General features: G+C 40.4%; 3 protein-coding genes and 2 long non-coding RNA genes across 6 annotated transcripts in view; 3 read left to right on the top strand and 2 right to left on the bottom strand.

Annotated features, from left to right (window-relative positions):
• Positions 1-252: 252 nt before the first annotated feature.
• On the bottom strand, positions 253-5,718 carry LOC146686164 (pancreatic secretory granule membrane major glycoprotein GP2). The gene is made up of 9 exons (XM_085442049.1): positions 5,563-5,718; positions 4,946-5,034; positions 4,737-4,841; positions 2,718-2,878; positions 2,489-2,624; positions 1,902-1,996; positions 1,210-1,378; positions 875-989; positions 253-770 (listed from the first exon to the last, which is right to left on the bottom strand). The coding sequence occupies exons 1-9, from the start codon at positions 5,648-5,650 to the stop codon at positions 595-597; spliced, it is 1,134 nt and encodes a 377-aa protein (XP_085298175.1). The 5' UTR covers positions 5,651-5,718; the 3' UTR covers positions 253-594.
• Positions 703-6,816, top strand: LOC146686163 (uncharacterized). Its single transcript, XR_014916812.1, has 2 exons — positions 703-780; positions 5,535-6,816. It is a non-coding gene; the product is annotated as an uncharacterized LOC146686163 (long non-coding RNA).
• On the bottom strand, positions 6,178-21,220 carry shprh (SNF2 histone linker PHD RING helicase). Its single transcript, XM_085442045.1, has 30 exons — positions 21,088-21,220; positions 17,692-18,282; positions 17,342-17,471; positions 17,031-17,249; positions 16,801-16,879; positions 16,229-16,379; positions 16,003-16,105; positions 15,660-15,919; positions 14,913-15,566; positions 14,182-14,433; positions 14,017-14,095; positions 13,590-13,753; positions 13,168-13,424; positions 12,829-12,950; positions 12,476-12,564; positions 12,240-12,332; positions 12,017-12,124; positions 11,474-11,616; positions 11,192-11,365; positions 10,958-11,020; positions 10,650-10,875; positions 10,325-10,462; positions 9,902-10,003; positions 9,731-9,802; positions 9,186-9,374; positions 9,012-9,104; positions 8,833-8,919; positions 7,948-8,126; positions 7,233-7,313; positions 6,178-7,126 (listed from the first exon to the last, which is right to left on the bottom strand). The coding sequence occupies exons 2-30, from the start codon at positions 18,271-18,273 to the stop codon at positions 7,030-7,032; spliced, it is 4,986 nt and encodes a 1,661-aa protein (XP_085298171.1). The 5' UTR covers positions 18,274-18,282; positions 21,088-21,220; the 3' UTR covers positions 6,178-7,029.
• Positions 14,986-22,403, top strand: LOC146686161 (uncharacterized). The gene is made up of 4 exons (XR_014916811.1): positions 14,986-15,052; positions 15,714-15,897; positions 20,325-20,400; positions 22,198-22,403. It is a non-coding gene; the product is annotated as an uncharacterized LOC146686161 (long non-coding RNA).
• A 556-nt stretch (positions 22,404-22,959) lies between these two features.
• The window catches only part of grm1b (glutamate receptor, metabotropic 1b), a 29,487-nt gene continuing 24,988 nt past the window's right edge, over positions 22,960-27,458 (top strand). Inside the window, exons 1-2 of one of the 2 annotated variants that reach the window (XM_085442046.1) lie at positions 22,960-23,446; positions 24,976-25,799. In XM_085442046.1, coding sequence (XP_085298172.1) covers positions 25,085-25,799 — 715 coding nt within the window. In that variant the 5' untranslated portion in view covers positions 22,960-23,446; positions 24,976-25,084. The remainder of the gene's footprint in view (positions 23,447-24,975; positions 25,800-27,458) is intronic. The other variant, XM_085442047.1, reaches the window with a different exon arrangement.

Genomic DNA, 27,458 nt, shown 5'->3' with positions numbered 1-27,458 from the left:
TAAAAAGGAAAAAAAAAAAAAAAAAAAAGTCTGATTACTGTTCATGTCATATCCAGGAAGCATTAACAGCAAATTCACATCCATTTTCATTAAACGTGAAACACGATTAAACATGATTAATTTAAGAACATTGTTTTATTTACATCTGCTATTTGGGTCACGTGTTAAAACTAAAACCATGTGACCCAAAACTGAGCAGCATATTTGTGTGTCATATAACATTAAAAAGTAAAACATTAAACGTTCGGGCATGTTTTTTGTTTTGTTGCTCTGGATCATATTCAATTGAAAAGGCACTACAGTTGCTTTTTGAGTAAAAGCCACACATGCAAGAAAGAATTTACTTCAGTGAAAATACAAATGGTATACAGCAGTTGAATTAAGTAGCACAAAATAAAAATAATGACATAAAGCACAAGTATCTTAATATCAGGAATGTGTTTAAGAGAAATGTTTATTACCCACAGCTTTTTACAAATCAAACAAAAATTTTTTCTAATGAGCATAATACACAAAACATATAACATTATTATAAAAACGCGTGTACGTATGTTTTCCTGTGTCCATTTACTAATTCTATAAAGTCCATACAATTCATGAGGCCACTTCTGAGATGTGATGAATGTTGGACAGGGTAAGCTGTGCTTCCCGTGCTGGGTAGAAATGTCTGGAGCGAAGCCACAACCTCCCAAAGACTCCTGTTACCAGCAGCAAGACAAGCAGCAGTCCTCCAAGGACAAAGGTCTCCACAGCTGGGACTCCTCCTGCATCTACACACAGGTGGGTCTGCATGCTTATGAACTGCTTACAGTGTCTGGAATCTTTAAACTATGAAGTTAAACTATATTAACTGCAAAGACTGAATTAAACATACCTAGACTGGGATTTTCACTGTGGTTTAATAGTCGTCTTATGGGTCCGTAAGACACTGTATGGGACAGTGGTATTTCTCTCCGTGTTCTCAGTAATCCATCTTCACCGGAACAGTTCTGTTTGGCAAATACACGAGTGAAATGTGAAATTTAAAAACCAACATAAGCAGTCAAATATACAGTCATAAGCACTGTATATTTAAAATGATGGCAGCTCATATGGCTGAAAACCACTCCTAGGCTGACGGGTCTATATTGGTGACATATAGCAGGCTACTTGTCTGAACTGGCTCCTGACTATCAGTTTGAGGAATGGGTGCAGCATGAGGTCACTCACAGGCTGACACAGACCAGGACCACTGTGGCAGATCTGGACGTTGCAGTGAAGGAAGACGTTGGTATAAGAGCTGCCGACAAACTTAAACATTTGTATCCTGAACGTGGCCTCTGGGCCCTGACCGTTCTTCAGCACGCTCAGAGTCTGGTCGTTGGTCAACACTGGACAGCTAGAGGGAAGGAGACAAGTCTAAGAGGCCTGCTGATAGCAATGAAACACGATGCTGCACTTTAAATATAACAAAAGGAGAAACAGCTAATAAAAAAAAATGCAAACATAACTTGAGGTGATACAACACAGAAGTGTTTGAGTGCTTTCATCTCTTCATCTCTTTAGCTCTGAGAAATCTTGGTGCATTTCATAACTCTGCTGTTGCCAACAGTACCAAATACTGCCTGGTTGTCAAGGGCATGCACAGCTGTTGAAGTGAAATGCATGTGGCCTCTCAGCCAGGAGTCACATGACCAGCCTGTGAGATTTGTTGTCTGGACAGCTCTCTATGCAACAAACTCTCTTATTTCAGATTTCAACAGTGCACCCATAGGAGGAGGTGGAACTGTTTGCTAATGTGGTGAAACAACACAGCCACGGAGAACGCCATAAACAAGCTTCCACACCTTCAAAGTATGTGGTGTAAACATGGCAATCATGCATTTTCATCTGCATTCAGTTTAAACAGTCCAGAGGCAGACCTGTCTGCGATGAAGGTGTAATGAATATTGCTGTATGGATCACTGGTCGGCGTAGCCCAACATCTCTCCATACGCAGCTGCAGATGAGAAGGTATCTGTGACACAGACAGAGTTCGGCAACGGTCAATTAATTCCTTAAACAGGACAAACAGTTTTCCATAACGCACAACAAAATGATGACTCATAGTAAGTAAACAACAGGTGTACCAAGAGATTATAACAGCACGAAAGAGGACTCAAATGACTGTCTAGTCATGGGTGGAGTGTTAGATTTCCAGCACTGGTTGGAAAACTACCCACAAAACATATTGCTTAACCTTGTGTAAGAGCACACCCAAACTAACTCAAAAATAGCTGTGAATATTAACAACACTTTGAATGCTTAACAGTCAGAGCCAAGTATATATAATCCCTGTTAGATATTAACACAGATATACTTATCCTGCCAATCAAATGCAAATACAACATATTGCTTTTGTGCATCATTCCAATTTGCAAATATATAATACAGCTTGTTAAGGTGAGAACTACATCTTTACTATTTGGAGGTGAAAAATATACTAAACTGACATTTCACTGCGATTTACCATGAAAACTTTTACAAAGATGTTATCCTCCAGAGTCAGCGATGGCACAGTGGTCCACCTGTCCTCAAAGGCTTCGTCTTTGTACAGCAGCATTGACACTGAGAAATTCCCATCCTCAGTGTTCAGAGTGATAGGTCTACAGAGGCAATGGGTTTATTAAAATAGGCCAAATGTTGAGAACAAATCATTCTCCAGTTGGAGAAAAGTCAGAAAAGAAGAAAACATTTACCTGATGTCCACTCTGATCATGTTTTCTCCGTTGGGCTGTTGGACCATGTAGTTGATGGGGTAGCGGCACGCAAATGTTATGTTGATGTAGTTTCTTGTGATAATATCTGAGTAGTTGTTGTGTATGGTGTTTATGAACACCATGTGTGTGTCATCTGAGGCCTATGGAGAGAACATAGCATGTGTGATGGTCAGTGAGGGGAAATGTAGCTTGTTTACTTTACCGTTACTTTTTAGATTTTTATAGAAATAGGAATCAATAATGCTGTTTTAGGTAAGAACAACTGCAGAAACCTGGAATAGAAATTAAGTGATGGGCTGATTAAATAGTGGAGATCTTAAGAGAATGTCTTTTATGAAAGTTTAGAAGTTTAGTTAAGTTTGATGCCTTTGTCTAACTAATGTCTGGATTGCGACATCATAAAAGACATATACACACGAGTCTAACATAATGCAGGTTGGGCGGCCTTTAGTCTGCATGTTAAAGTATCCTTGGGAAAGATACTGAACCCTGAGTTGCCACCATGCCACCATATTCATCAGGGTGCAAGTGTGTGTGAATGTTAGAAAGCACTTAGGCATAGATAAAAGCACTGTGTGGATGTTTGTGTAACTGAGTGAAAGAGACTTGTATTAGAAAGTGCCTTAAGTGTTCAACTGAGTAGAAAGGTGCTATATAAGTACCAGTCCAACTTAACATTTAACAATACATAAACTCTACTGTGGTACATATGAATACTGGCAAAGTGGATTTGCTAGCATCACCACATTCATTTTTTAATTCAATTCAGTTTCATTCATAAGGTGCCAAATCACATAACAGTTAGATCAAGGTGCTTTATACTGTAATGTAAACAACCTATAATAATACAGAGATTAAGTTAAAGTTAGGTTGAGTAGTCACTGGGATTAAATACTCTTATTCAGCTGTCACCATCCTTTTAAAATAAACCATAAAATGGGAACAGGTGAAAAGCTGGTGTGTGAAGTTTCTGCAGGTCCCTGTTGAGATGCAGGGTGGTGACCAAAGCAGGACAAACTGTCTTTACCTCTAACAGTTCAACATTTTTTACTACTTCTTGGTAAACACTCAATCGCTCCCCCGGGGCAGCCTCAATGAGAGGACCACTGACATAACCCCCCACTGCTACGTGCACTTATCACGAAGGCTCTGAGTCTTATACATCCAGAAATGTCAGCGAGGAAACTGTAAACGTGGCGTCTCTGATGGCAGGGTGTAAAAGGTGCTACGGTCAAGGTGAAAGCATGACTGACAGCTGTGACATTCTTCTCCTTTAGCAACAGCCCTTTTTCCTTCAGAGCATACTTACTTTCCTCAGCTTCTGTGCAAAAACCTTGTAAATCGCAGAAATTGAGTACTGAGAGAACTGCTGAAAGCCGTGTTAACCTTTTAGGTGGTTTACAAGAAAATTTTTAAAGCATTCCAAGGATTTAAAGGACACTTATGTGTTAAGCAGTGGCTGACTTTCAGTGTAGAGCAGCTGGATTAAAATAACCGTGAGCCTCATTGCCCACGTGAATGCTGATAAATAAAAAATACAAGGCCATTCAGAGTCCCATTGATGCTTTAAATGAGGCCCTGTCCTGTTATAGGCAAAAAGAACAGCTCTGTCCGTCTTTCTTGAAGAAATGCCACTCCTCCCCTTCTTTTCTCTTCCTTCCCGTCTCTCTGGGTTCAGCGTGTGTGCCTTTCTCTGTCCATCTATTATACTTGCTATGAGCTAATTTCCATACAAAATCTGAACACAGAGCCTCATAGTCCACATTCACAACACAGTAGAAAGAAGGTGATGGATCATGGATCTGAAGATATTCCTGCAGCACCTGTAGACCCTTTAATTCATTATGAAGAGAATCCTCTTAACATTAATGGAGGTAGTAAAGAGTAACTTGTCTTCTTATCAGATTTACCTGAATTTAATATCTGAGTTCACTCTTAAAAGATCACCTGAAGGAGCAATCCTCTATTTTTTTAAGGCAAATCAAAGATGGATCATACCATTATAGTGCCGCAATCTGACAGATTTGTCTTAATGCTGAAAACATAGTCCTCTCCGACTACATCACCACGGCACTCCGGATCATTTAAATGCAAATCCCAAGCCTTAAAAGAGAAGACACAAAGCAAATAGAGACAAATATGTAATAATTACTCAAAATGACACAGTGCTCTTTGGCATTATTAATGACTGGTCAGTGATGACTTACGTAAACAGGAGGAACTTTGTTGAGAAAAAAAGCGCTTGGAATAACAAGCTCCATACGGTCGTTGGTGCAAATGACAGTTTCATTAAGTTCTAACAGTAAAAAAAACAAAGTTATTTTATCAGTCACATTTTACACTCGGCACCTATAAACAGGTATATTACTATTTAACCAGTCAGCACATGTAGCGGACCAACAGTGTAGCCACCAATAAGTAAATCAACCAAACCAACAATATCCAAATATTAGCTTTAGAATGATTATTTTCCTCTTTTGTTGAAAGTTATACTATGACTCAGTACTTTTGAGCATTATGTATGTATATACAGGTCATTTTCTATATATTTTTCTTAAAAATTAGCCTCAATCATTTTCAGAGAGTCAAGACCTGAATGTGGTTGAAACCCGTCACTGCATTTAATGTCAAGGCATACAGCTTTTGCCAAAGGAGGCACCAGTTATACTCCAGCTTTCACTGGACTTGGACTAAATCCTCCTCTCTTGAGTTAGAACCTTTTTACAATTATTGCAGCCAGTAAAACAAAACAAAACATGCTAATCAATAATCAGTTTGTTTTTTGTTCATCCCCAGATTTGTGAGCTGTGAAACGTGTGCTCACCCTCCGCCTCAGACTCCAGATAGACTGCCGAGGTAACCATCCTCATGGTGAGCAGTAGCCAGACAAAAACCAAACTGGCAGATGCCATCTTCCCTCTGCTTTCTGGTAGCTCAGCCACTCCACTACCTTTTGGCTCCTTCTCTGACACTCTGTGAATCTTCTGGGAGCTATTCACCACAGTCTGACACCAGAAAATGTAGTACCCCTCTCTTACTCCAGCCCCTTGAAAACTAAAGAACTGCGGCCCTCCCTCAAGCCCTAAAAAACACCAGCTTGAATGATGCCCCCAACAACAATGAGATTCCACGCATGAATAGGGGGAACCGGGGGAGTCCAAGGTAACACGCATGTCACCGCCTACTGTGGCGACGTTCTCTTAGTAAACATCTTATGACCGTTTCTTACTACACAGACTAACAAGAAGTCTGGTAACCATGTAAAAAGGAACACCAGCACGAGGCTGTCCCTCTTTGTTGTCTGGACATCTTAAAATCTTTACAAGTACGGGAATCGCAGTCAGTCAGGTGAAAAGAAAACGCATTACAAGTCAAGGGCAATTCGCTAACAATGCCAAGTACCAGTGAGTGCATGTGTGTGGCAGAAGAGACCATAAAATACAAGAGAGGAATGATTATTTTAATCAGTTTAAGACAAGTAACATTTAATTAATCCACACGATTCTTAAGCTTGACCAGACGATTTTGAGGAATAGAAAAGAATGAGACAGTTGCTGTAAAGCACAAAACATCTTCACACAATTTTTACAAGTTTGATTTACAAGATTAGTTTCCAACAATCTGCACATTGTGCTTCTTTTTGTCTTGCAAATAAGATGGGCGCCATTGTTAGACCAAACTGTGTGGCTTTGTTTCAACAGTGAAATAACTTAAGGTCGATTGCCCGGCCGAAGAAATCCCGCGACAGTCTTTCACTTCAGTTGTAAAAGAGTAAAAGTGAGTTTATGTCAGAGGTGAGCACAAATCAATGGCGTTCTTCCTGCTTCATTTTTTTAACCACACAGTAAAAGGACGGCACAAAGAAATCTGGCAATAACAGGCGGACGACCCGTCACTCACAGACTTTTATTTCCTGAATGTTGTGAGAATGCCTCAAAGTGGTTCAGTCCATCTGGAGATACAGTGAAGTTGCACATAAATGAACACACCTGACTAAATGCGATAAACAAACACAGCTGAACAAGTTGGACCAGTAAGATACAACTATGACAAGTGATGCAAATGCATCAGCTCTAAATTGAGTTAAAATTCAACAAGTAAGAAATTTGTAGTCATCATCCATCAGCGATTTCTTAAAATAGTTTTTGGAAATTCGTTTCATAACATCAGGATGCTTATATAAAAAAAGTGGAATGTGCAAAATTTGTCACCGCTGTGTAAATCGTGAACTCCCTTTTTCTCCTGTTTGCTTTACTTGGTATGTACCAAGTGAGGAGCCCAGTGCTGAGATTCACTCCAGAGGTTCAGTGTCTTCAGTGAACAGATCAGCCAAGTCAGCGACTGTCAGTACCGCAGCCTCCGAGTGCTTCATGGCTGTGCTGGTGTGACTGGAATCAAAAAGACTTTTATTGGTACTTTGACAACAGCGTATCCCCTGACCTCTTAAACTTGTATTTAAATACAAAAATAGCATCATTAAGAACTGACACGCACCTTTTTTCTGCCGTCTTCAGCATTGCTTGCATTCTCTCTTCAATTGTAGATTTGATGAGGAATCTGTGAACAAATGTTGGCCTGGTGGAGAGAGGAAACAAAAATGAGCATTTGTTTAGTTTTTTGTTCAGTAGAGGGTGGATAATTTAATATAAATATTATTTGGATAAAAGGATTAACAAATTCTCCACATTGTCATTCCTTTGTCAGACTTTAACTGCTCCTAAATGAAAAAAAAAAAGTACTCTTAGTTGGATTTAATTTACATGCATTTGTGCATTCTGATGCAGATCTGTAACTAGAAGCAGTGAATAATGATGTGTGTACAGCACTGACAGAGGTGTGCATGCTATATAAGTGCACTTTGGTCAAGAACTGTGTATCCCTGAGCACAGTGGTGAGTAAAAACAAAAAACTAATGAAATCAATTTCAGTGTATCCTGCTGAACTCTAAGTGCTTTATTTTCTGACATATTATAAGCTGCATAGTTGTGGATTTATAGTTTTATTAAATAACTGGAGGTTGCACTCGTATTAAACATGAATCTAAGAAAAAAAAATAAACTGCAGCTTTGAAGTCAATTCTCACAAGATGAGAAAAATGCAGAAGCTTCGTGTAGATGCAGCAACACATCTACACAAAGCTCTAAAGGACCCACAAAGTTATGCTGAAACTTCAGAGGTTTACTGACACACTTTACTGCCTGCTCCTTACTTGGTTTGGCCAATCCGGTGCACTCTGCCTATTGCCTGGAGCTCATGAGCAGGGTTGAGGATTGGTTCAACCAGCAGCACATGTGTTGCTTCGATGATATTCAGCCCATTGGAGCCCGTGTGGAGAGGTAGAAGAAGAATGTTGATCTTCTCTTCGTACTTGAAGGAACTTAGATTCTCCTGGAAAACCACAATGAACAGTGCAATAATGAACAAATTACAGTCATATCTGTATCAAGAGATGCTTCGGTAATTGATTTATTTTAAGAAAAAAATGAGGATTCCCTGAAAATTTATACTGCAATTTAAATACTGTGTATTTTCAAATTCAAACAATTATTTAACGTGCCGATTTTATCCAGTTTCTCCTTTGTATTACACAAAAACATAGACAATGAATGTATTCATTAGTCTTTATATTGTATTTTACTACAGAAAAACCTTAATTGTTATTAAGTTTCTGCATATGAGAGGCAAGAATTCATCTCCAATTGATTAACCTCTTTGTTTGTTGGCAGTATAGCTCACACACAAAAAACAAACAAACATGCGGCCCGGGGTAAAGGAAGAAATATTGAGTTTAGGGTTGGTGTGCTCTCAAGGGAGTGATCTCAGGTAAAAACAAAAAAACAAAAACAACCTCAAATGAAGAACAAGGTGTAGCAGCAAGCCGAACAGCTGTTTTAGCTGCTGGTGGTGGAGAATACACACCAAGGAAAACCTAGTAGGTAGGTATTTAGACAGTCCTTAGACAGGGGGTTTACTGTAAATGTTTAAATCTATCATACAGTCTGTGGTATTTCAACAAAAAACAAAACAATACAAAAGTTAAAAAGCAGGGGTGTGTATTAAAAATTGTGGCGTTCATTATGTGTCAAATTCAAACCTGAAATTTGTGAATCCCGTTGATTTGAGAAAACTCCATGTTATTGTCAAACAAGGCCTTGGCGATGATGTCCAGGACACTCTGCCACTGTGCACAAGAGAAAAGGCAACAAAACAGGTCAGATCCAAACTCGATATCGCCAAAGTAAGTCTTGAAGAGTGCGGATAGTTAACTGTTACCGTGGAGAAGACGAGACATTTGGCCCCGGGGTTGGTCACTTGAATCTTCTTCAGAGTTCTCACAACTGCCTCCACTTTGGTAGAGTGACTTCCCTGACAACACAGGAAGAGGAACGTTGTCATGGCTGTGTTATACATTTATTTTTTTCTTTGAAAATGGGGTCGCTGGCTGACCTTGACTGGTATGTCTTGGTCCTGACTGGATGATTGGGTGGTGAACACGTAAGAGATTTCTGTGTGGGATGTAGTCTGCCTACAAATGGCACACTTGATGGCACGCCGCCTTGAGCCCACGCTGTACTGTTCCACAATGATAGCAATACACTCGTTACAGAAGCAGTGTCCACACGTCAGCACGGCCCACTGGAAAAGAGAGAAGAGCGAGATATTATTCTAAAGTATGACTAGCAGAGTATGGATAACTATTGACATTAATTACAAACACTCGCTAACCACTTCATTAGGTACACCAGTTGAGCTGCTTATTAATACAAATATCTAATTAGGCAATCATGTGACAGCAACCTATTCCATTTAGGCAAGTAGACACGGTCAAGATGACCTGCTGAGGTTCAAACTGAGCATCAGAATGGAGAAGAAAGCAGATTGTAAGTGGTTTGTTCGAAAATGCTAGACAGGCTGGTATGAATATTTCACAAACTGATGATCTACTGAGATGTTCCCACCAACCAAGATGTATAAGAAGTAGTGACTCTCACCTCCTGTCCCAGGGGCCGAGCACAAATGGGACACGGCTCTGGGTTCAGACCTCCAGTAGACTTGTCCTGCGACTGGATCAAGAAATGTATGTTGTTCAGAGTAAGCTCACATAATACATTTAGCTGGGGTAAATTTATGAATTGTGTAATTACTATCACCTATAAAATTACCTTTTCCAGATTTGTGAGATACAAAAACTGGCCGAGCTTCTTTTGGAGCTGAGATTTTGCCACAGCTTGGTCGTTCAGAAGTTTGACTCTGTTCTGCTCCACCTGGGAGCAAAACAATCGAGAGGAGGGGTCAGCTAATGAAAAATATCAGGACACTTTAAATTGCAAATATAAAGATCTATATTATATGTAGAAACCCACTGATCCAACAATAACATGAGAAAACTCGGGGACAGTGAAGAAACCCCCCTTAAATCTCTGCAGACAGTTAGTCTATGAAGCAAAGTAACTCTGCAAAGAGCCAATCCTTTAACAGTCCTAATAACAAGTCAGTCATGTTGTCACAACTTGTATAAATTATCTGTTACCAGACTGTCATAAGCGTGCAGCTATGCTAAATGAGTGTCACTGTCTTTAACTCGCCTCGTGGGGCTCTATGATGTGCGGCAGTTTGGGCTTTGGTTCATCAGGCAGACGCACACGTAGCCTCTCGGTGGCCATACCCAGCTCATCGATGGCTGACACATGATTACGCAGCACCATCCAGTACTCGTGCAGCACCTGAGGACAAACACCAACACCAAAACAAAGACTTAAAAAAAGAATTTTTGTTAAACTGACTCCTCATAATACATATAATAATACCAAATGCCTATTGGAGCCCTACTGGAAAAATGCAGCTTTTTAAAAAATAAAAGATGCTCTTGTTGTCGTTTGTCCTTGTAATGTTGTAAGTGTGCCTACAAACCTTGTACTCCTTCTTCCAATTCTCAAACAGTTCCATAAAAGTGTTTCCTTCCTCCACCAGGTCTGGGTCCATGCGTTTAAGTTTGGCAAAAGACAAGATGGCCTTCAAAGTGCGTTCTGTCTCACTGGCTGCCCACAGACCTCGGCTAGTGGTAGGGAGACGGTCGTCGACCAGCCCCTCTTCATCCTCGATCATTTCTTCAAAGATGGCTGTCTGACCTTTGACGCTGTGGAGGAATTTTACTGATTAACCACCGCTTGGTTATGTAATCTGATTAATGATGGATCTAAAAATACTGCTCTACTTACGTGTGAGAAAACAGCTTGGACTCGTAATCTATGAAAAGTTCATCCGCTTTGCAAAAAACACAGCTAGAAAATGACAAGACAGATATTAGGTAAAATAAGTTTCAGAGTATTTACAAAGAAGTGTTATGTAACACAAGGAAAAGCTGTCATTTAACCTCCACATAACTTTATAAACTGAACATTTTAAGGTTTCTAACAGTGCTTGTACGAAGCTGCAAAATGCTGACGACATACTTGTTGAGTGGCAGTCGCATTGGCCTGAGATGACAAACTGTGGCCTCCTCTATAACTTCTTTCGAGGCCGGACCCTCAAGACTTTTCACTGCATCTTGCACGGTCTTTTGAGATTTCATCAGGTCCTGCATTTGTGTGGTGAGCAGAAACTGCAGACCATAGCCATCACGGAACCTGCAGGACACCAGACACTTGAAGCATCCTGGTCTTTTGATAAGTTCAAGGTAACGGCTTGCAACCACTATGCAACTACTCGGAACTACTTGATAAAAAAGTGCTTACTTGTCTGCCATGGAGAGCTTGTGGGCTTGTTGTTTGTAGCTGGACGTCAGCTCATTCTTGATGCGGGACACCAGGTCGTCATCAGTGGAGCAGCGAACTGCCCTCTGAATAACATCCAGCCACCAGGGAGAGTTCAGCTTGACCTTGAGAAAGATAGATAATCATAGTGATATTCAACTACTTTAACTGTTTGTGTAAGTAACGAGTAGAATGCCAATTATAGTGCCATTAGCTACATTTACTATTTTCTTTTTATTAAAATAATTTGATCAGTAAGCTCCAATTTCCTGCTATGCAGTTTTCTTTTTGCTGTGCTAATTTGTTGGAGTTCATTAACAGATCCAAATAAATGTCATTTTAAATACATTTCAAGTAAGTTCATTTTAGGAGCTGCAGAGGATGTATATAAAAAGGCAATCAATGCAGAAATTTTATGATCTTAAGATATTGGTTTTGCACTCCTAAACATCACTTATGTCTCTCTTTATATATGTAATCTTTTCATAAAATATGTAATTTCCCCGAGTGTAAAGAAGTTCTCACTTTTCGCTTCAGCTCTTTTATGTTCTGCAGCACCGGCTGCAAAGCCTGCCGAGCATCCGCAACCTCAGAGTCGTATTTGGTCATGTAGTGCTGTCGCAGCTGCTCGGCCTACAGAGACAAGGAGAATGAAAAAACTGCAGTAGTAATTCTTAAAACACAGCTTTGATTTAAAAAGAAGAAAAATAGATACATTCTGACAGTATAATATATATTTGTGAATCACCTCTTCATCTAGTCTGTCATCTCTGAGGGTAGGAGGAATCCCACGATGCTTAGCGCTTAGCAGCTCCATCAAGTTATGGGTAGCATGAAGCCTCTGTTTTACCACAATGGCAAGAGTAATAGAAAATTAATTATGTCAATACATTCTAAGAGCCAGAAACAAAGATTTTAGCTTCTGGTTTTTAAGTCATGTGTTCCCTCAGTCTTTGTAGAGATGAAATGTATGAGGCCACATACCTGTAACGAATCAGTCTTCAGTCTGCCTTTGTGCTCTTCTGATGAACGGAGCACTTCTCTATACATCTCTGCTGCCTCTGCAAACTCACCTGCAGGTGGCAAAGGAAATAGTCATCCTTAGTGCCACTTAAAATGTCCACTACATGTCAAGCAAACAAAGTTGGCTGCACAAATCACCTCAGTGCAGTAACAATAAACATATCGCTTTAGTGAGACCAGCCTTAACAAAACATCCCGGTGCAAAAAGTGTCGGGAGACACAAAGATGGGATCATGGCCTCTGTTTTGTTTAAACTAATTCCCATGGGAAACTAAGAGCAAAGGGAGCAGATGTATAGAAGTGGGGATCTATACCTCTGATGATGTGGATTCCAGCCAAACCATTGAGTGCGCACACCAATTGTCTGTGAGCTTCTTCACACTCCACTCGACATTTCTTCTGCAGGGACTTCAGGAGCTCCTCCATTGTCATGGTGCTACAGAGAGGAAGGCAAACCTGCTTAACAAATCCTCCAGTGCAGATTACACAGAATGGGTCAGCTTTAAATAAACACCCCCAGCAACAAAAAGGTTGCTGGGGGGGCTTCAATCATCCTAATGTTATGATCTAGTCCAGCTGGACTGTTAATTAACTGCTGCAGCTGCCTTTAATAAGACCTCATCTCATGCATAAGCATCTTGAGAACACAATACCTTTTCTGCAGAGGCAGGAACTCCCCCCTGACAGCCTGTGGATGGCAGCAGGCTTGGCGCAGCCTGAGCAGCGGGCACAGGATGGTATTGACGGTACGGCGGTCGAGGCTGCCGAGTTTCAGGCTCCAGTCTGAGATCTTCCTGAGGTTAACCAAAGCGTCTTGGGAGCAGACCTCGTGCTGACGGTGGTAGAAGTGACCCTCGACGGGCGAGAAGTGCAACCAGTGCACTTCCTCTGTCTGAGGCGGGATCTGAATCTGGAGAAAGATTAACAGGACCATCTAAGATGAGTACAAACATTCAAAAGAGAAAGCTTTAAGGATGTGTTTCATATGAAAAAAAATGGGTCAAACAAAATAGTTCTTCAGACAGTCTCAATGAAATCCAGGCCAACGATCAGAAAAATACTTTTAAAATCCTACCTGATCAATGACGTCTTTTTTAGCCGATCGCCATAATATCTGAGCGATCACATGGTACAGAGGTTCCGTATTTCCACGTCGATAGGGACGATAAAGAAGCTGGTGCCACCAGTGCTTCACCCAGTATGGGTCAACTCCCAGGAAAAGCACAAGGCCATACAGATCTACAGCAAAAAACAAAAGTTTTAATTATTATTTTTTTTACTGCTGAAGAGACCAAAGACTGAAATCACAACCTTGACAGATTAATTACATCTGTGCATAGACTCAAAAACACTTTGCTTTATTATATTTTGGCAGGTAAAGGCAGTAAAAACCTACACTTATTTTTATCTTTATATCTTTATATGCTACATAAAAAATTCAATTTGCATTCATACTCATAGTATTTCTTTTTTCTTCTGTGGTAACAGCTTCTTCACTTTACCTTCTAAGCCTCTCTGGACTGGAGTGCCGCTGACACACCAGCGGTTAACAGACGCAAGACGTAGAGCCATCTCCGCAGCCTGATGGGATCAACGTCAGGTGGTCGCATAAACTACGTTTAAATAACAAAACAAAGTAAGATGCAACAAGAATTGAATGATCTCACCTTCGCAGTGGGGCATTCCACCATCTGAGCCTCATCCAGACAGATTCGCCACCACTCCACAGCTACCAGAGGACTGGGTATAGCCATGTAACGCTTCTGGTTGCGGAAGCGGCGGCCGTCTTTGCTGTTACTGTGGGGAATGTCAACGTAGTTGAGCTCAGAGCGCAGCACGTCGTAGGTGGTAATGACCACGTCCTGCTCGGCGAGCATGTGAGGCTGAATGAATCCATGTTTCTTCACACCCTGATAAACCTAAAGAGGAATGTGAAAGGCAAAATAATTAGGCATGCTTAAACACAGATGAGAGAGAGAAGAGTGCGTGCTTTAACAAATTATAAAAGATGTGTAGTGCTTGCACAATGTTGTGTTGTTCCTGCTCTGCGTCATCATTGCAACTGACGACTCGCACTGTTGTGATGGTACAGTAGTGTAACATGCAATGATTTAAGTGAGTGTATCATTTTCAGAGTACCTGAAAGTTGGAAGGTAGAGGGTGTATTTTAAACCAAACCCTGGTCTTTCTTAATCTTAACAAAACAGTTTTGTTACTTACATCTAACCAATCAGTTTTGTGCCTAAACTGAGCCAAACAATAACTGTAAATAATCAAAACCACCTTTTGGTTTTACTCAGGAAGCACATTTAAGATTTATTTTATTTTTATTTTAGACTTTAAGCATATTATATATGAGATACTACCAAGAGACTGATGTATGAATCTACTCTCTCACCAGCACTCGTAAGGAGGAGGACCTGATATGCTTGTTGATCTCCTCGACCCACTGGTGGCAGATGGAGCTCGGGGAAATTATGAGGGTGGCTCCTGTGGACACGGGTTTCATGGCTACCAGGCAGTGAGGGCAGTAGAAAGGTGTAGTTTCAAGGCTCTCTTCTTTATAGTTCACACAGTCTGCGTGCTGCCACAGCTGACAGTTCATACACTGGACGCGGGCCTTGTAGTCAATGATGCCGAGTTCACCACAGATGCACTCGAATCTGTAGTCAGGGGTGTTAAACGGGACGACAGACGCTCTGGTGGGGGTTTCCGTCTCCTTGTCATCATCGAGCTGTGAAGCTTCTCCTCTTTCTTCGGGGAGATCAGCTATTCTGCACATGTCTCGTGTATCTGAGTCACTTTTATCCTGAGAAACCTGTAATGGTGCCGTGGAAGAATCCAGCATGTCATCTGGCTGATCTGCTTTCTCATTCAGACTTTCATCCCACTCTGTCTTTGTTTCTGCTTCCTCTGAGACAGGGCAGTCAGATGTAGGGGTGCTCGGATCTCTCTGATCGTCTGAGAGAGAGTTTTGTAGAGCTGCCTCTGCCTTTTCTTTTGCTCGTCTCTGAAACATTTTCCTGGGCGTGCGCTCCGTGCTTCTCGAAGTCTTAAGAAAGACAAATGCAGACCAAACTCAGGCAACGCAATAAAGTCATATTTGTAGCATGAAACATTCATATTAGAAGTTCTTTATTCTTACAGACTTTGATGATCCTGCAAATGTTTTCTTTGTTTCTTTGTACTTCTTTCCCAGCTTGAACGACCCCGCCAAGCCCCGACCTTTGACCCGGTCAACCATGCCGTCATCTATGAGCTTTGTCAGCGTCTTCCTGATGTGGTTGCGGTTCTTGAGGAGGTCATAGCCATAAGTGGCTCGGATGTAGGTGAAGATGGCATTGACTGAGGCTCCCTTGCCAGATCTCATCTCCTTTATAGCAGTGAGTAGCATGACACGCACAGCTGGAGAAATATAAGTATCATTCAAAAAGGTGTGAAATTTCAGTGACTTATGCGGATTGCCTAAAAAGACTTGAGTGACATACTTGGGTAGGATATTTTAATTTTAGGCTGAGCTTCAGACTTGCAGCTGATAACTTTCTTTCTTTCTAGCGGAGGAGGAGGAACAAAGTAATTCACAGATTTTCCCTGCAAAGCCATGAGATTAAAAAAAGAAATAAATCATAAACCATTGTATGATACATAAGATTTGATTACAACGTTTAGGGAAGAAAACAAATGTGGCATTCATCACAGTAGAGGTCTACTAACCACAGGGAGTGTGAGGGCCTCTTGTTCGAGGTCCTGCCGGGTATGAAACAAGATTAGAGCCAGAACTTCCACCGTCTTTCCAAGCCCCATCTCATCAGCCAGGATCCCACCAGGCCACTCAATGCCAGCTAGTGGAAATTCTCGAATTAAGCTAAAAATAAAAAAAGAAACTAAATTCTAGTAGCTGCAGAACTATATCATACCTGAGAGTCACCTTAATGTGATAACAGCAAGTTTAAAGGTCAACTCATTCAAATTACACACGTTTTTTTCCACTGATGGTGTCCCTTCAGCCTGTTTTACTGTTGTGATTTTAAGATAACAATTCTCCCATCAAGTTTTATGCTAATGGTGCTTAACAAACAAAATAATAACACACACAACTTTTGTGGTTTCAACTTAAATAGTAGTCCCCATAAAAACTGCTGACAGTGAGGCCTGTGGATTATATTGAGTTTAAGTGTAAACTGTTTGCAGAAAGATAAGATTCCCATCATCTTTATAATATTGAAAAGGCAGAAAATGTTTCCAAATGATCAGAACCTTTAACATGAGAATAACTATGTTCTTACCAGCCGATAAAAGGGTTGTAAAAGAGCTTTTTGCCGCACAAAGCGATCAACTCCCGCCAGAGGAAATGCAATGATTGTTCTGCAAAGAAACAGTAAATACTGAATATGATGCTTTTTGAGACAAACCACTGAGATCAAAAATTCTTAAATTCAAAGGGATCTAACTTAATTCAATTCAATTAAAATTCCAGTTAAAGGTGCATGAGCTGTAGGGGAATGAACAGAGGCACCTTTACTTGAGTTGGTCCTGTATTTCTCTCTTCTCAGCATCCAGTTGACTGCTTGACTCTGATAGGGCCTGAGTACAGGAATAAGAGCCTTATGCTGAACGTCATAGGTCACCTTCTGGCTTTCTTCCTGGTGCATATGCCTGACATAATCGTAGAGCTCCTCAACATTTTGCCTCTCCAGGTCGGTATCACATTCTTCCTCCTCATTATCTACGACCTCTTTATGGAGAATAAGCAACAAAAACAAGTCAAGGTGAATTGGAAACCCTGTGCTGCTATAGTATGGTGTAAAGAACTTGGAGTCTGCTTACCGGGAATAATGAAATCGTAGAAATACTCCATTAACTTCTGCATCAGTTGGTTTGCTTTTTTGAGCCGAGCATTTCCCTCACTGAGGAATTCTGGCTTCCCGAGCCCAGTTTCCAGCAAGCAAATCCCCACCTGCCAGACAGAGCCAGGAAAAAGATTAAATATAAAATAATGTTTAACAAAACTTGAACTGTTTGATGATTTGACTAAAGGAGCACAATTTTACTCCAGCCAAAGACAGCTGATTTAAAAAATATATGGTATTAAAAGCCAGGTAACTTCATGACCATTTATTAACAAAATCAAGCCTAAACATGGATCTTTGTGTCCCAGTAAAAGTACCTACATATACCTTGACTGAGTCGTCTTTTGCCTGGTGACAGAGCTGCACCACCCTCCTCTTCTGTAGCCAGTCGAGGTCCTCCAATGGGATCCTACGGAGGCTGCATTCTGCCGTACAAGTGTCTTCATCAGGACTGCACTGCACCCCTGAGCTCTCATCACAGCTGCTGTAACTGATGCAGAGTTGCTCACCCATCCTGTGAAACGTGAAAGCTCTCTGATCGCAGTCAGATGGGAGCCAGGCTGGCCTGACACTGAACTCCCCAATGAGTGCTTTCCAGATGTGGCTGAGCTTCAAAAGTGGAAACACAGTGAGCGCCAGAGAGGTAGAAGCAGCGGTGATGTCGGACGACGTGTTGGGAAGTTCTTCTGTAAACAGGACAGGGGTGCAGGCAGCCTCTGTGGCGCCCTCTGGAGGGGAGAGGAGGGTGCTACTAGGAGCTGGGTCCGCTGAAAGAATGGAACAAGTCGGTATCTCTTCATCTTCCTGGACTTCCTCATTCTTGCGGTCCTCCAACATGTTCCAGTTCAACCTCTTCTTAGCTTCTTCATCCACCCTCACAGGAGGGGCCCTCTTTCTTCGGCTACTCATGGTGAAGCTCTGCAAAGAGGGCAAATATTATGAAACGCTCACCAAAAAAAATAAACACAACGTCATTTATTTATTCATAACTACATCAGTAGCATATGCCAGATACTTATATTTATATTTGGTAGGCAGAGAGAAAATATCCTTCCTGAGTTTCCCTGAACAAGGTTGATTATTGCCTAATAATAAACAATAACTTAATCATAAAAACTTTCCGTCATACAGACCATGGCTCCACAGTAAAGTGGTTTACTCATTCACCTAATAAGTGAAAGATCTATGGTTCGGTCTCCAGAGGAAACACAAATCCCTTTGGGGCATCCGGTTAAAAAAATCTGTCATATTAAATATGCAGAGCTACAGAGTATGGCAACACCTGGTGAATAAGGGAGCAGCTGGAATATGTTTTTCTTTTACACAAACAAAATTAAGTAAAATCTAATTTTCCACTAACCAAACATTTTGTTTATTTATGTTGCCTTCTAGCCTATATCCCTCCTTAAATCATTACATTTTTACATGCACTTATGCAGGACTTAATATACTCTACTAGTACTCATGCATAATTCAAATTTCAACTAAATCCATATTTATGTATTACTGTGCCCTGGTACAACCTTTTTAAGCTGACTTTATCAGATGACTTTTTCGGAAACTGTCCAGCTCCTGAGTGTGCACAGCATTAATCAACTGCTGGTAGATCCACAGCAAAAATAATGTTTCTACAAAGACTTTTATATTAATACTGTAGTATGTTTGTACATGCATGAATGCTTCTGTTCTCACAGCTAGAGCTTTGTGTCTAAGATGATCCTTTTAGAAGTAATATGTTGACATCATATAGAGTCCATCTATCCATCCTCTTCCACTTATCCTTGTCAGGGTCGCGAGGGGCTGGAGCCTCTCCCAGCTACCATAGGGCAAGAGGCATCATACAGAGTCAAAAGTAGGAAAAACTGGAGTTTTAAAAAGTTTAACCTCTTGCATCCTTGGGATTACTTGTACATAAGCTTTCTTCATTTTTAAAAAAAACTTTTTTGTTTAAGACGAGCACCCATAATTGCAACAGTTAATTATAATAAGACCACTTCAACGACATATTGTGGATATCCCTTGTGAGCAGTTATTATGAGAGTGGCAGCACCTGTGATGTTCAAGGCTGATCTCTTATTCAGCCACGCTATTTTGTTTGGGGAGAACTTGGGCCCTGTGCAACTTCAGCATACCCAAAATACTCTGACATTAAGACACAGGAGAATCTGATGGATTAGAATTAAGTAACAAAGCTACCTTTAGCTGCTTCCCTATTCATGACAGTATAATGCCACTTTTGGCAGCTTTTATGCTGATTGCCCTTCCTGACAAAACCCAAATGTATGTGTGTCTCTGACTGAGCCAGGAATCAATATTGATCATACGTAAGTATTTCATTAAATTGACGTTTAGTCCTCTGATGTAGGGTGGCATGATGGTGTGGTGGTTAGTGACATCACCTCACAGCAAGAACGTTCTGGGTTCAAATCCAGTCTGGATTCTGTGTGGAGTTTGTATTTACTCTGGCTTCCCCCCATTGTCCAAAGATCTCCCTTACGTTACTTGGTGAATGTGAGTCTGTCTCTGTGTTAACCCTAAAATAATGTGGCAATCTGTTATACCCTGCTTCTCACCATATGAATAGTATAGACAATCATTCTGTACAATACAATAATTATAGTTCTACAATTGTTTATTAATACTCACAATTGTATATCTACAATCTGTATAGTTTCATATTTTTAACCATATTTATATCCTTTTCATAGCCTGTACATAGCTTGTAAACTCACTATAGTCTGTACATACTTATAGTTATAGCATATTCATAACATACCTTCATACCGTGTACATTGTAACATACCTATAATAGTTCCATATTCTGTAATATATCTATATTATTGCTAAAGCACTTTCTGGATGGATGCAAACTACTTTTCATTGCCTTGTACTTGTGACATTTGCAATGACAATAAAGTTGAATTCTATTCTAATTCTAATTCTATTCTATTTCATGACAGCTGGGATAATCTCCAGAACTTGATAAATTGAAGAAAGTGGATGGACAAATTGAATTCAAGGGCTGTTCCAATAATGGTGAGAACAATAGGTGGTGATACCATGTATGTTGATTTCTAATCCGGAAAATGACTTTAACGTGTCCACTTATTTAGGTTGGCACCATAAGCTACTATGTTGATGTTGATCCCAGGTAGAAGTGATCTGCCTTTGTAGTACAGAAAACTGAGGGTTGACCCTGAAGTTTCCTGGTTAAGATGAAACCCTGCTTCACAGTAAAGGCCTCTTATGGGATACAACAGACTTCTTATTTACCAACAGGTCAACAAGGCTCATACTGGAAGATAGCATATCAATGGAAGCAGCATGTGAGGTACTTACTGTGCTATAAAACTATCAAAGCGAATGAGACATATCCCACAAGACAACCTGTCAGAGTTTAAGTTTGCATCCACAGCTGGAGCCTGTCACTTCACCTACATTGTATCTGTGTTTACCTATGGCTCAGGCTACATGTATTGCTAGCTGGCTAACTTATACATCTTCTACACGACGGCTTACAAATAGCAGTTTTAAAATTAGCTCCTTCCCTGCGGGGAGAGTTTATCCTCTGAGAATTCAGTCAGCAGCGAAACCATCAGCACACAACAGTCTGTGGTATAAACAGTGTTACACAATGAGAGCACTTTCGCACAGCGCGCCACATTTCATCCCCTGACTGCAAACAAGCAAATTAAAAAGGTAAAAGAAAAAAAGCATATTTACTTGTCGAGCCTGCCTCAAACTGCTCCTGTTAATACAGCACGACGAGAAACCGATTCATGTTGAAGCAGCTCCACACAATCAGGCTGAATCGCTGTACAGTTCATCTACGGACATCAATGTTGACGTCCGCCATTTTTAAATGCAGGAAATGACGTCAAAGCAGGGGAAACTGTCAGATTAAGTTTATCCAACACAAATTTGTATGACTCAAAACTTACAACAGATTAAATGATTTGCTCCAAATGATTGTTTTTTTGTCTTTCTTTTTGCATTTCTTTACATTTTTTCATGGTTATATATATATTGCCAATATCAGACAAAAACAGACAAAAACTGAGTTTGTTCGAGTCTAATGAGTTTAAAAGTCAATATTTGTATATGACCACTTTTATTCTTCAACTCAGCCTGAACTCTTTCTTCTTTTCAGTTTTCTTGTCATCTCTTCTACTACCACTACTTCATTAACGTTGATGTCCAGGGTCTTGGGAAGGCCAGTCCATGACTGATAGGCTCTATTGCATGTTTTTTTTTCCAGCTGTGGTTATATTGCATTGGCAGTGTGTTTAAAAATAATTATCATGCTGAAAAATTAAGCAGTTGCCAATAAGATGCTTTCCAGAAGGCAGTGCGTGTTGCATTAAAATCTGGCTGTATGTGTTTTTTTAATGTGTTTATAGTTCCAGGAAATTTGAAAACTGGCTGGCTGAAATATGGTCCCAAACCAAATTTTGCAAAAGGCTGTAAACACTCACTGTTGTACCGCTCTCCTGACCTCTTCCAAACATACTGGTGCCGGTTAGAACCAAATTTCAAATCTTGATTCATCACCCAATTAGACTTGTTTCCACTGATTTTCAGGCCAGTTCTGGTGTAATTTGCCATTTCCTCCCCGTTTCCCTTCCTTAAGAATGGCTTCATGAAAATTTTATTTTTATTGTCAGTAAGACTATTTAAAGGATGCATAAAAATAATTTTGCTTAAACTACGGCTTGTACTTTACTTTTTCTTTCTGGCTGAAAATGACTTAATATGAATGATAAGAAACATGTTTGATTATAGGTCAACAAGCATTTCGGAACAGGTTAAATACCGGTAATCCTTTTTTGGCAGATGATCATTTAAAGCACTGGCATCTGATGAAAAGACAGGGAACTGGTATGAGGGCTGAAGAAAATCAGAAGCTCTGCCAGCGAGAACAGCAGGTCCACAACTCCACCTGAGAGAGAGGGAGAGAGAGAGCAGCAGGCAAGAGAAAGGAAAAGAAAGAAGTGGGAAAAAGACTACCTGGACCAGGACACAAATTATACCTTTTTCTAACAAGCTGCTGGTAACAAACTGCTTAAAGATAGAATTAAATTTGATTCTTTGCTAAGTTTTCTCTTACATGTAGACACAACAGTGTTTCATCCTTTGAGTTGGGTGTTTGTTTGTTTTTGTTTTTTTTGTTATGCTTTAATGATTAATATGTCATTTTTATGTGGCTTAGCGTTACAAAAAACAGAGATTCCTCTGACAATTCTCAGGTAAAAACACTGATTTGTAAATGAGCCGAAAAGCAGTCAATGGCCAAAACTACAAGAAAATTGGAAGCAAAATATAAAAAAAAGAGAAAAAAAAGAAAAAAGAGTCAGTCAGCATTTTTGCACAAAGCTTTAGGTTTATAGAGAGTTCATGCAATGCCAAATTCTTTGCTGTACTGGTTGCTTATTTTGTGGTCTAATCGTTAGGATTACAAAGGTTAAGGTTGAGTAAACCTTTATTCAGTGAGGTTGCAGCAGTGGCATCACCCCCTTCACCACAAGGTGGCAGCAGAGCCCGCTCTCTTTTGACAGCTGCAGTAGTGAATAACAAGTACATCACATCTGTCCGTGTCAGACACAACGCAGGAGGGAAAAATTAAATTGAAGTTTGACGAGTCTCTTTGAAGTTTGCATAAAGTAAGCGACTGCCTATAAACAGTCTCTTACGTTGCGCTGATTTGGTCCAGGGGGTTTTAATGGAAGCTTGTCAAATCGTTATCTATCCCCGACTTATTTATTTATTTTAAAATATGCTTCTCAGGAGCCTCACTCTCACCCCGATCTCTTCCAAAATGTTATCAATCGACGCATCACTGACCCTCGTGATGTGCATGAACTCTGGTTTTAAATCAGGGACACTGCAGTGAGTTTGACCCGATTTAAAAATGCAGTGAGCAAGAGGAGAAGAAGGGAGCATCTTATCACCAGTGCAGAGAGAGAGAGGGAGAAAGGGAGGGAGGAAGAGTCCCACTGTGTTTCGGAGGCAGAAGAGTCCAGACCGGCGGCTTCAGAGGAGACACGGACCCACTATGTCCCGGTTATGTCCTTACCTGGTTCAGGTAGGTGAAATCACGTCTTTAAGACTGTTAAACATGCATGTGCATGCAGCTGATGATGTTGCATGTTATGACCTGTGAATGACACCGTTTTATAGCTGCAGCTGAGGACCTGGAGACAGCTGCTAAACGATAATAAAGAGTATTTAGGCAGAGTCATTATGTGTGCTGTTTGAGATGGCTCATTTCTGGCTCAAGCCATAGTGATTTTTGATTTTTATTTTTATTTATTTTTTGTCAAAATAGTCCAATACTTATTTCCAAAGGCTTCTTTTACTCACTTAACTTCGCTCAACTGTAGAAAACAGCCACATGTATCAAAGATTTTTTTTTAAATAATTACCATGTCCACATTGATCTTCGCTCAATTCAGTTACCCAAAAAAATATAAAATCAGAATACTTTAAATTTTTTCATTACCGTTGCATAGCTTTATTCATGATGGATATTAATAGATATTGATTCATTTTTAATACTTGAAGTCTTTGCATGAAGTTGATTCCCTGAATTGACTGAACACCCCCCTTCACTGGCCCTCTACTCACATGACTTAAAGAAAAATAATATACCGTATTTTGTGCAAGGTGCAGACATGACTCTTTCATCAGCAGTTCCATGTTCCATGTTTTCAGTTGGTATAGTGAAACACAACACGGTGACTTGTTTACAGAGTGAACTGATATTTTCTTGTAATTTAGATCATACAGTTGTTAAACATATTAAAACTCCTTTTGTAACTAGCTTGTTGTCTGTGGCATGAGTAATGACTGACTTAAACATAAAACTGCCCTTACTTGTTACTGTAAAAAGCAGTAATGGAGTGCACACACAATAGCATGCACATTGTGATAGTTTTAAATGTTCATTCACTTCTTTTTTTGCATCTAAACCCACTAAATGTCAGAAAATCCAACCAACTATTCAGAAGAAAATGTAGAACGAATGGGCTTTAAATGTTAATAAGTTCAAAATATAGCACTCATTATTTCATTTTTTGATACTCATGATGGATTTTAAAGCTGTTGAGAGCATTAAGCAAGCATTTTGTCCTGAAACTGACACTAACTTGACACTTTTAATATGAAGTAAGAGAGCAGTAAGTGTGAAAAGGATATTTCATCATCCAAATGATCGCACAGGGGTCTTTATCAATGACTGAAGAGGTCTCTAGCTGAATTACAGGATTGTAACTTCGTAAACAGGTCAGTCAAAGGTATAAATGTAGAATCAGTTGAGATCCTCAACTAGGACAGTAGCAGCTGTCCGTGGTGCTAGAATTTGAGCATTCTCAGTTTTCAAATAGCTCTGTATCTTTAGATATGTACTTATGCCCTCCCAAAAAGTATTTGCCTGGTTGGATCTCCTGTATATTTTTACATTTTTAGCTATGGTGTGATTGGATGAAAGATGATTGATCTGCAAGTATTTTTTCTCCTACAGATTTCTGAAATACATGTGTTGAATTATTTAGATTTGTCAATGTAATAAATGTATTATAAAGCAAGAATTAACGCTCCATGTCTCATTTGCAGGGTGGAAACACTGAAGGAGAAGCAGATGAGTTTAATTTGCTCGTAGAGGATTGATGGCCCTGTATTATGGCCAAGTGGACATGATTCTACATTCAGCACCTCTGGCACGATGTCGAATATGATTTACCTGACTGTCGTAAGCATTTTATATTTACCTTTTTTACTGTTCGAGGCATTCGGTTTGTCCAGAGGAAAGTATGAGAGGTCGGTGGTGCCAAGTTCTGCCTCTCGCCTGGTGGCGAGGATGGACGGGGATATTATAATTGGAGCCCTTTTCTCTGTCCACCACCAACCATCAGCTGAGAAGGTGGCGGAGAGGAAATGTGGAGAGGTCCGCGAGCAGTACGGCATCCAAAGGGTGGAGGCCATGTTCCACACTTTGGATCGGATTAACTCGGACCCAAATCTGTTACCCAACATTACCCTTGGATGTGAGATCAGAGACTCCTGCTGGCATTCCTCGGTGGCTCTGGAGCAGAGCATCGAATTCATACGAGACTCTCTCATCTCCATCCGGGATGAGAGCGACGGCTCCAGGTGGTGCATTGAAGGGGCGCCTTCCAGTCAGCCACCACCGACCAAGAAGCCCATCGTTGGAGTCATTGGGCCGGGCTCCAGTTCTGTTGCCATTCAGGTGCAAAACCTTCTGCAGCTATTCAACATCCCGCAGATCGCTTATTCTGCAACTAGTATTGACCTCAGTGACAAGACACTGTTCAAGTACTTCCTCAGGGTTGTACCCTCAGATACTCTTCAAGCCAGAGCTCTGGTGGACATTGTCAAACGATACAACTGGACCTATGTGTCAGCCGTTCACACAGAGGGTAAGACACTTTTCTTTATCAGCTGGGGGCTCACAACACAGCACTCTAAACTCAAACAGTACAGTAGTCTAATAAGAACCTAGCTTATTAGACTCCTACATTACCTATAATGCCACTCATTAGCTTTTTAAAAAAGCCCCTTCATGGCTTCCTGTGTTTGAAAATACACACTGTTGAAACCCTACATCTCCAGTGTGTGATACAGACCTTCTAATACACTGTTTCGAGTGCAGTTTCATGAAATCTAGATTCATCTAGACCTACAGAAGTTCTAGATTAAATCATTTGACATCATTTTGGCAGGTTTTGCAAGCTTGAAAACTCTCCAAAAATGTTTTTACTGACTAGCTGAGTACGATTCAATTTGACAGGTAAACTGACCTTCATTTGCAAAAATGCGGTTCTATATTAATAGTGTCTGTTGTTTCTGTTGACCTAATGTATTTTATAAGAAACTCATTTCATTAGGCACACCTATTCAACTACTCCTTAACACAAATGTCAATTCAGAGATGATCATGATGACATGCTAGAGCTCAAAAGAACCATCAGAATGGGTAAGAAAGCTGATTTAAAGGTGAAATAACCACTCATTACAACCAAGGTATGCAGAAGAACATCCCTAAACCTTAAAGCAGATGGGCTGCAGCGGAAGGTCACACTGGGTGCTATTTGTGTTGCCTTTGAACAGGGATGGCTGTAGTTCCCCTAGACTTTCCAAAATTGGGTTATAGAAGATTGGAAAAATGTTGCCTGTTCTGATAAGTATTGACATGTGCTACTACGTTCAGATGGTAGGCTCAGAATTTGGCTAAACACCACAAAATCATGGATCCATCCTGCCTTGTATTAACAGTCCAGGCTGGTGGTATGGTATGGTATGCTATGGTATGGAGACGTTTCCCCCCTTAGCACCCACTGTGCATCATTTAAACACCATGACATGGTCCTGCAGCAGGGCGATGCCACAAAGCTCAGTTCATCAGTGGTTTCTTGAACATCACAGTGATTTTACTGTACTCAGATGGCCTCCATAGTCACCAGATCTCAAACCAGTAGTGTGTCTTTGGGATGTGGTGGAACGGCTCACATCGCAGATGTGTGGTCCACAAATCTGCAGCTATTTCATGACACTCTCAAGAAAACTAAAAGCAGTTCTGAAAGGAAAAAGGGGGTTCAATGGAATACTACCAAGGTGTAACTAATGAAGTGGCTGTGCTCAGTTTAAGTATGGCTTATGTACTGCTGTTCCAACAGCAGGTGGCTGCAGACATGATTAAAGCCTGTTTTGTGTGACTAATCCATATTCGTTCAAGTGGTGGGCAATTTCAGAGGAGAAGTGAGGTCTCTTTATGGTAATTATACCATTTGTTTTCATGCCTTAAAGATCATTTGAGGCATAAACTATCATTTTTGTACAACACTTGCTCAAAACACAACAGTCATCCCAAACTCATTTTTTCCAGGCATGTTTTTATAATCAGATTCTAATTACGTTTCCTCCCACAGTTTTTATACCCGAGACACGGTTACGGAAGCTGTTGCAAATCAGTTTTAACTGATGGAATATGAAAACAAGTTTAAAACCATCTGCTAAATCCAAACAAAAACCTGGCAAGCCTTCCTTGTTTACAGAAATGAATACATGTTTGTCATTCT

Source organism: Copadichromis virginalis, linkage group LG19, assembly GCF_057382275.1.
Source record: "Copadichromis virginalis isolate Kocher_CV1m ecotype Utaka linkage group LG19, C_Virginalis_male_GT1.1, whole genome shotgun sequence".
In the NCBI taxonomy this organism is placed as follows: Eukaryota; Metazoa; Chordata; class Actinopteri; order Cichliformes; family Cichlidae; genus Copadichromis; species Copadichromis virginalis.
This window is presented reverse-complemented; position numbering and strand designations above follow the sequence as displayed.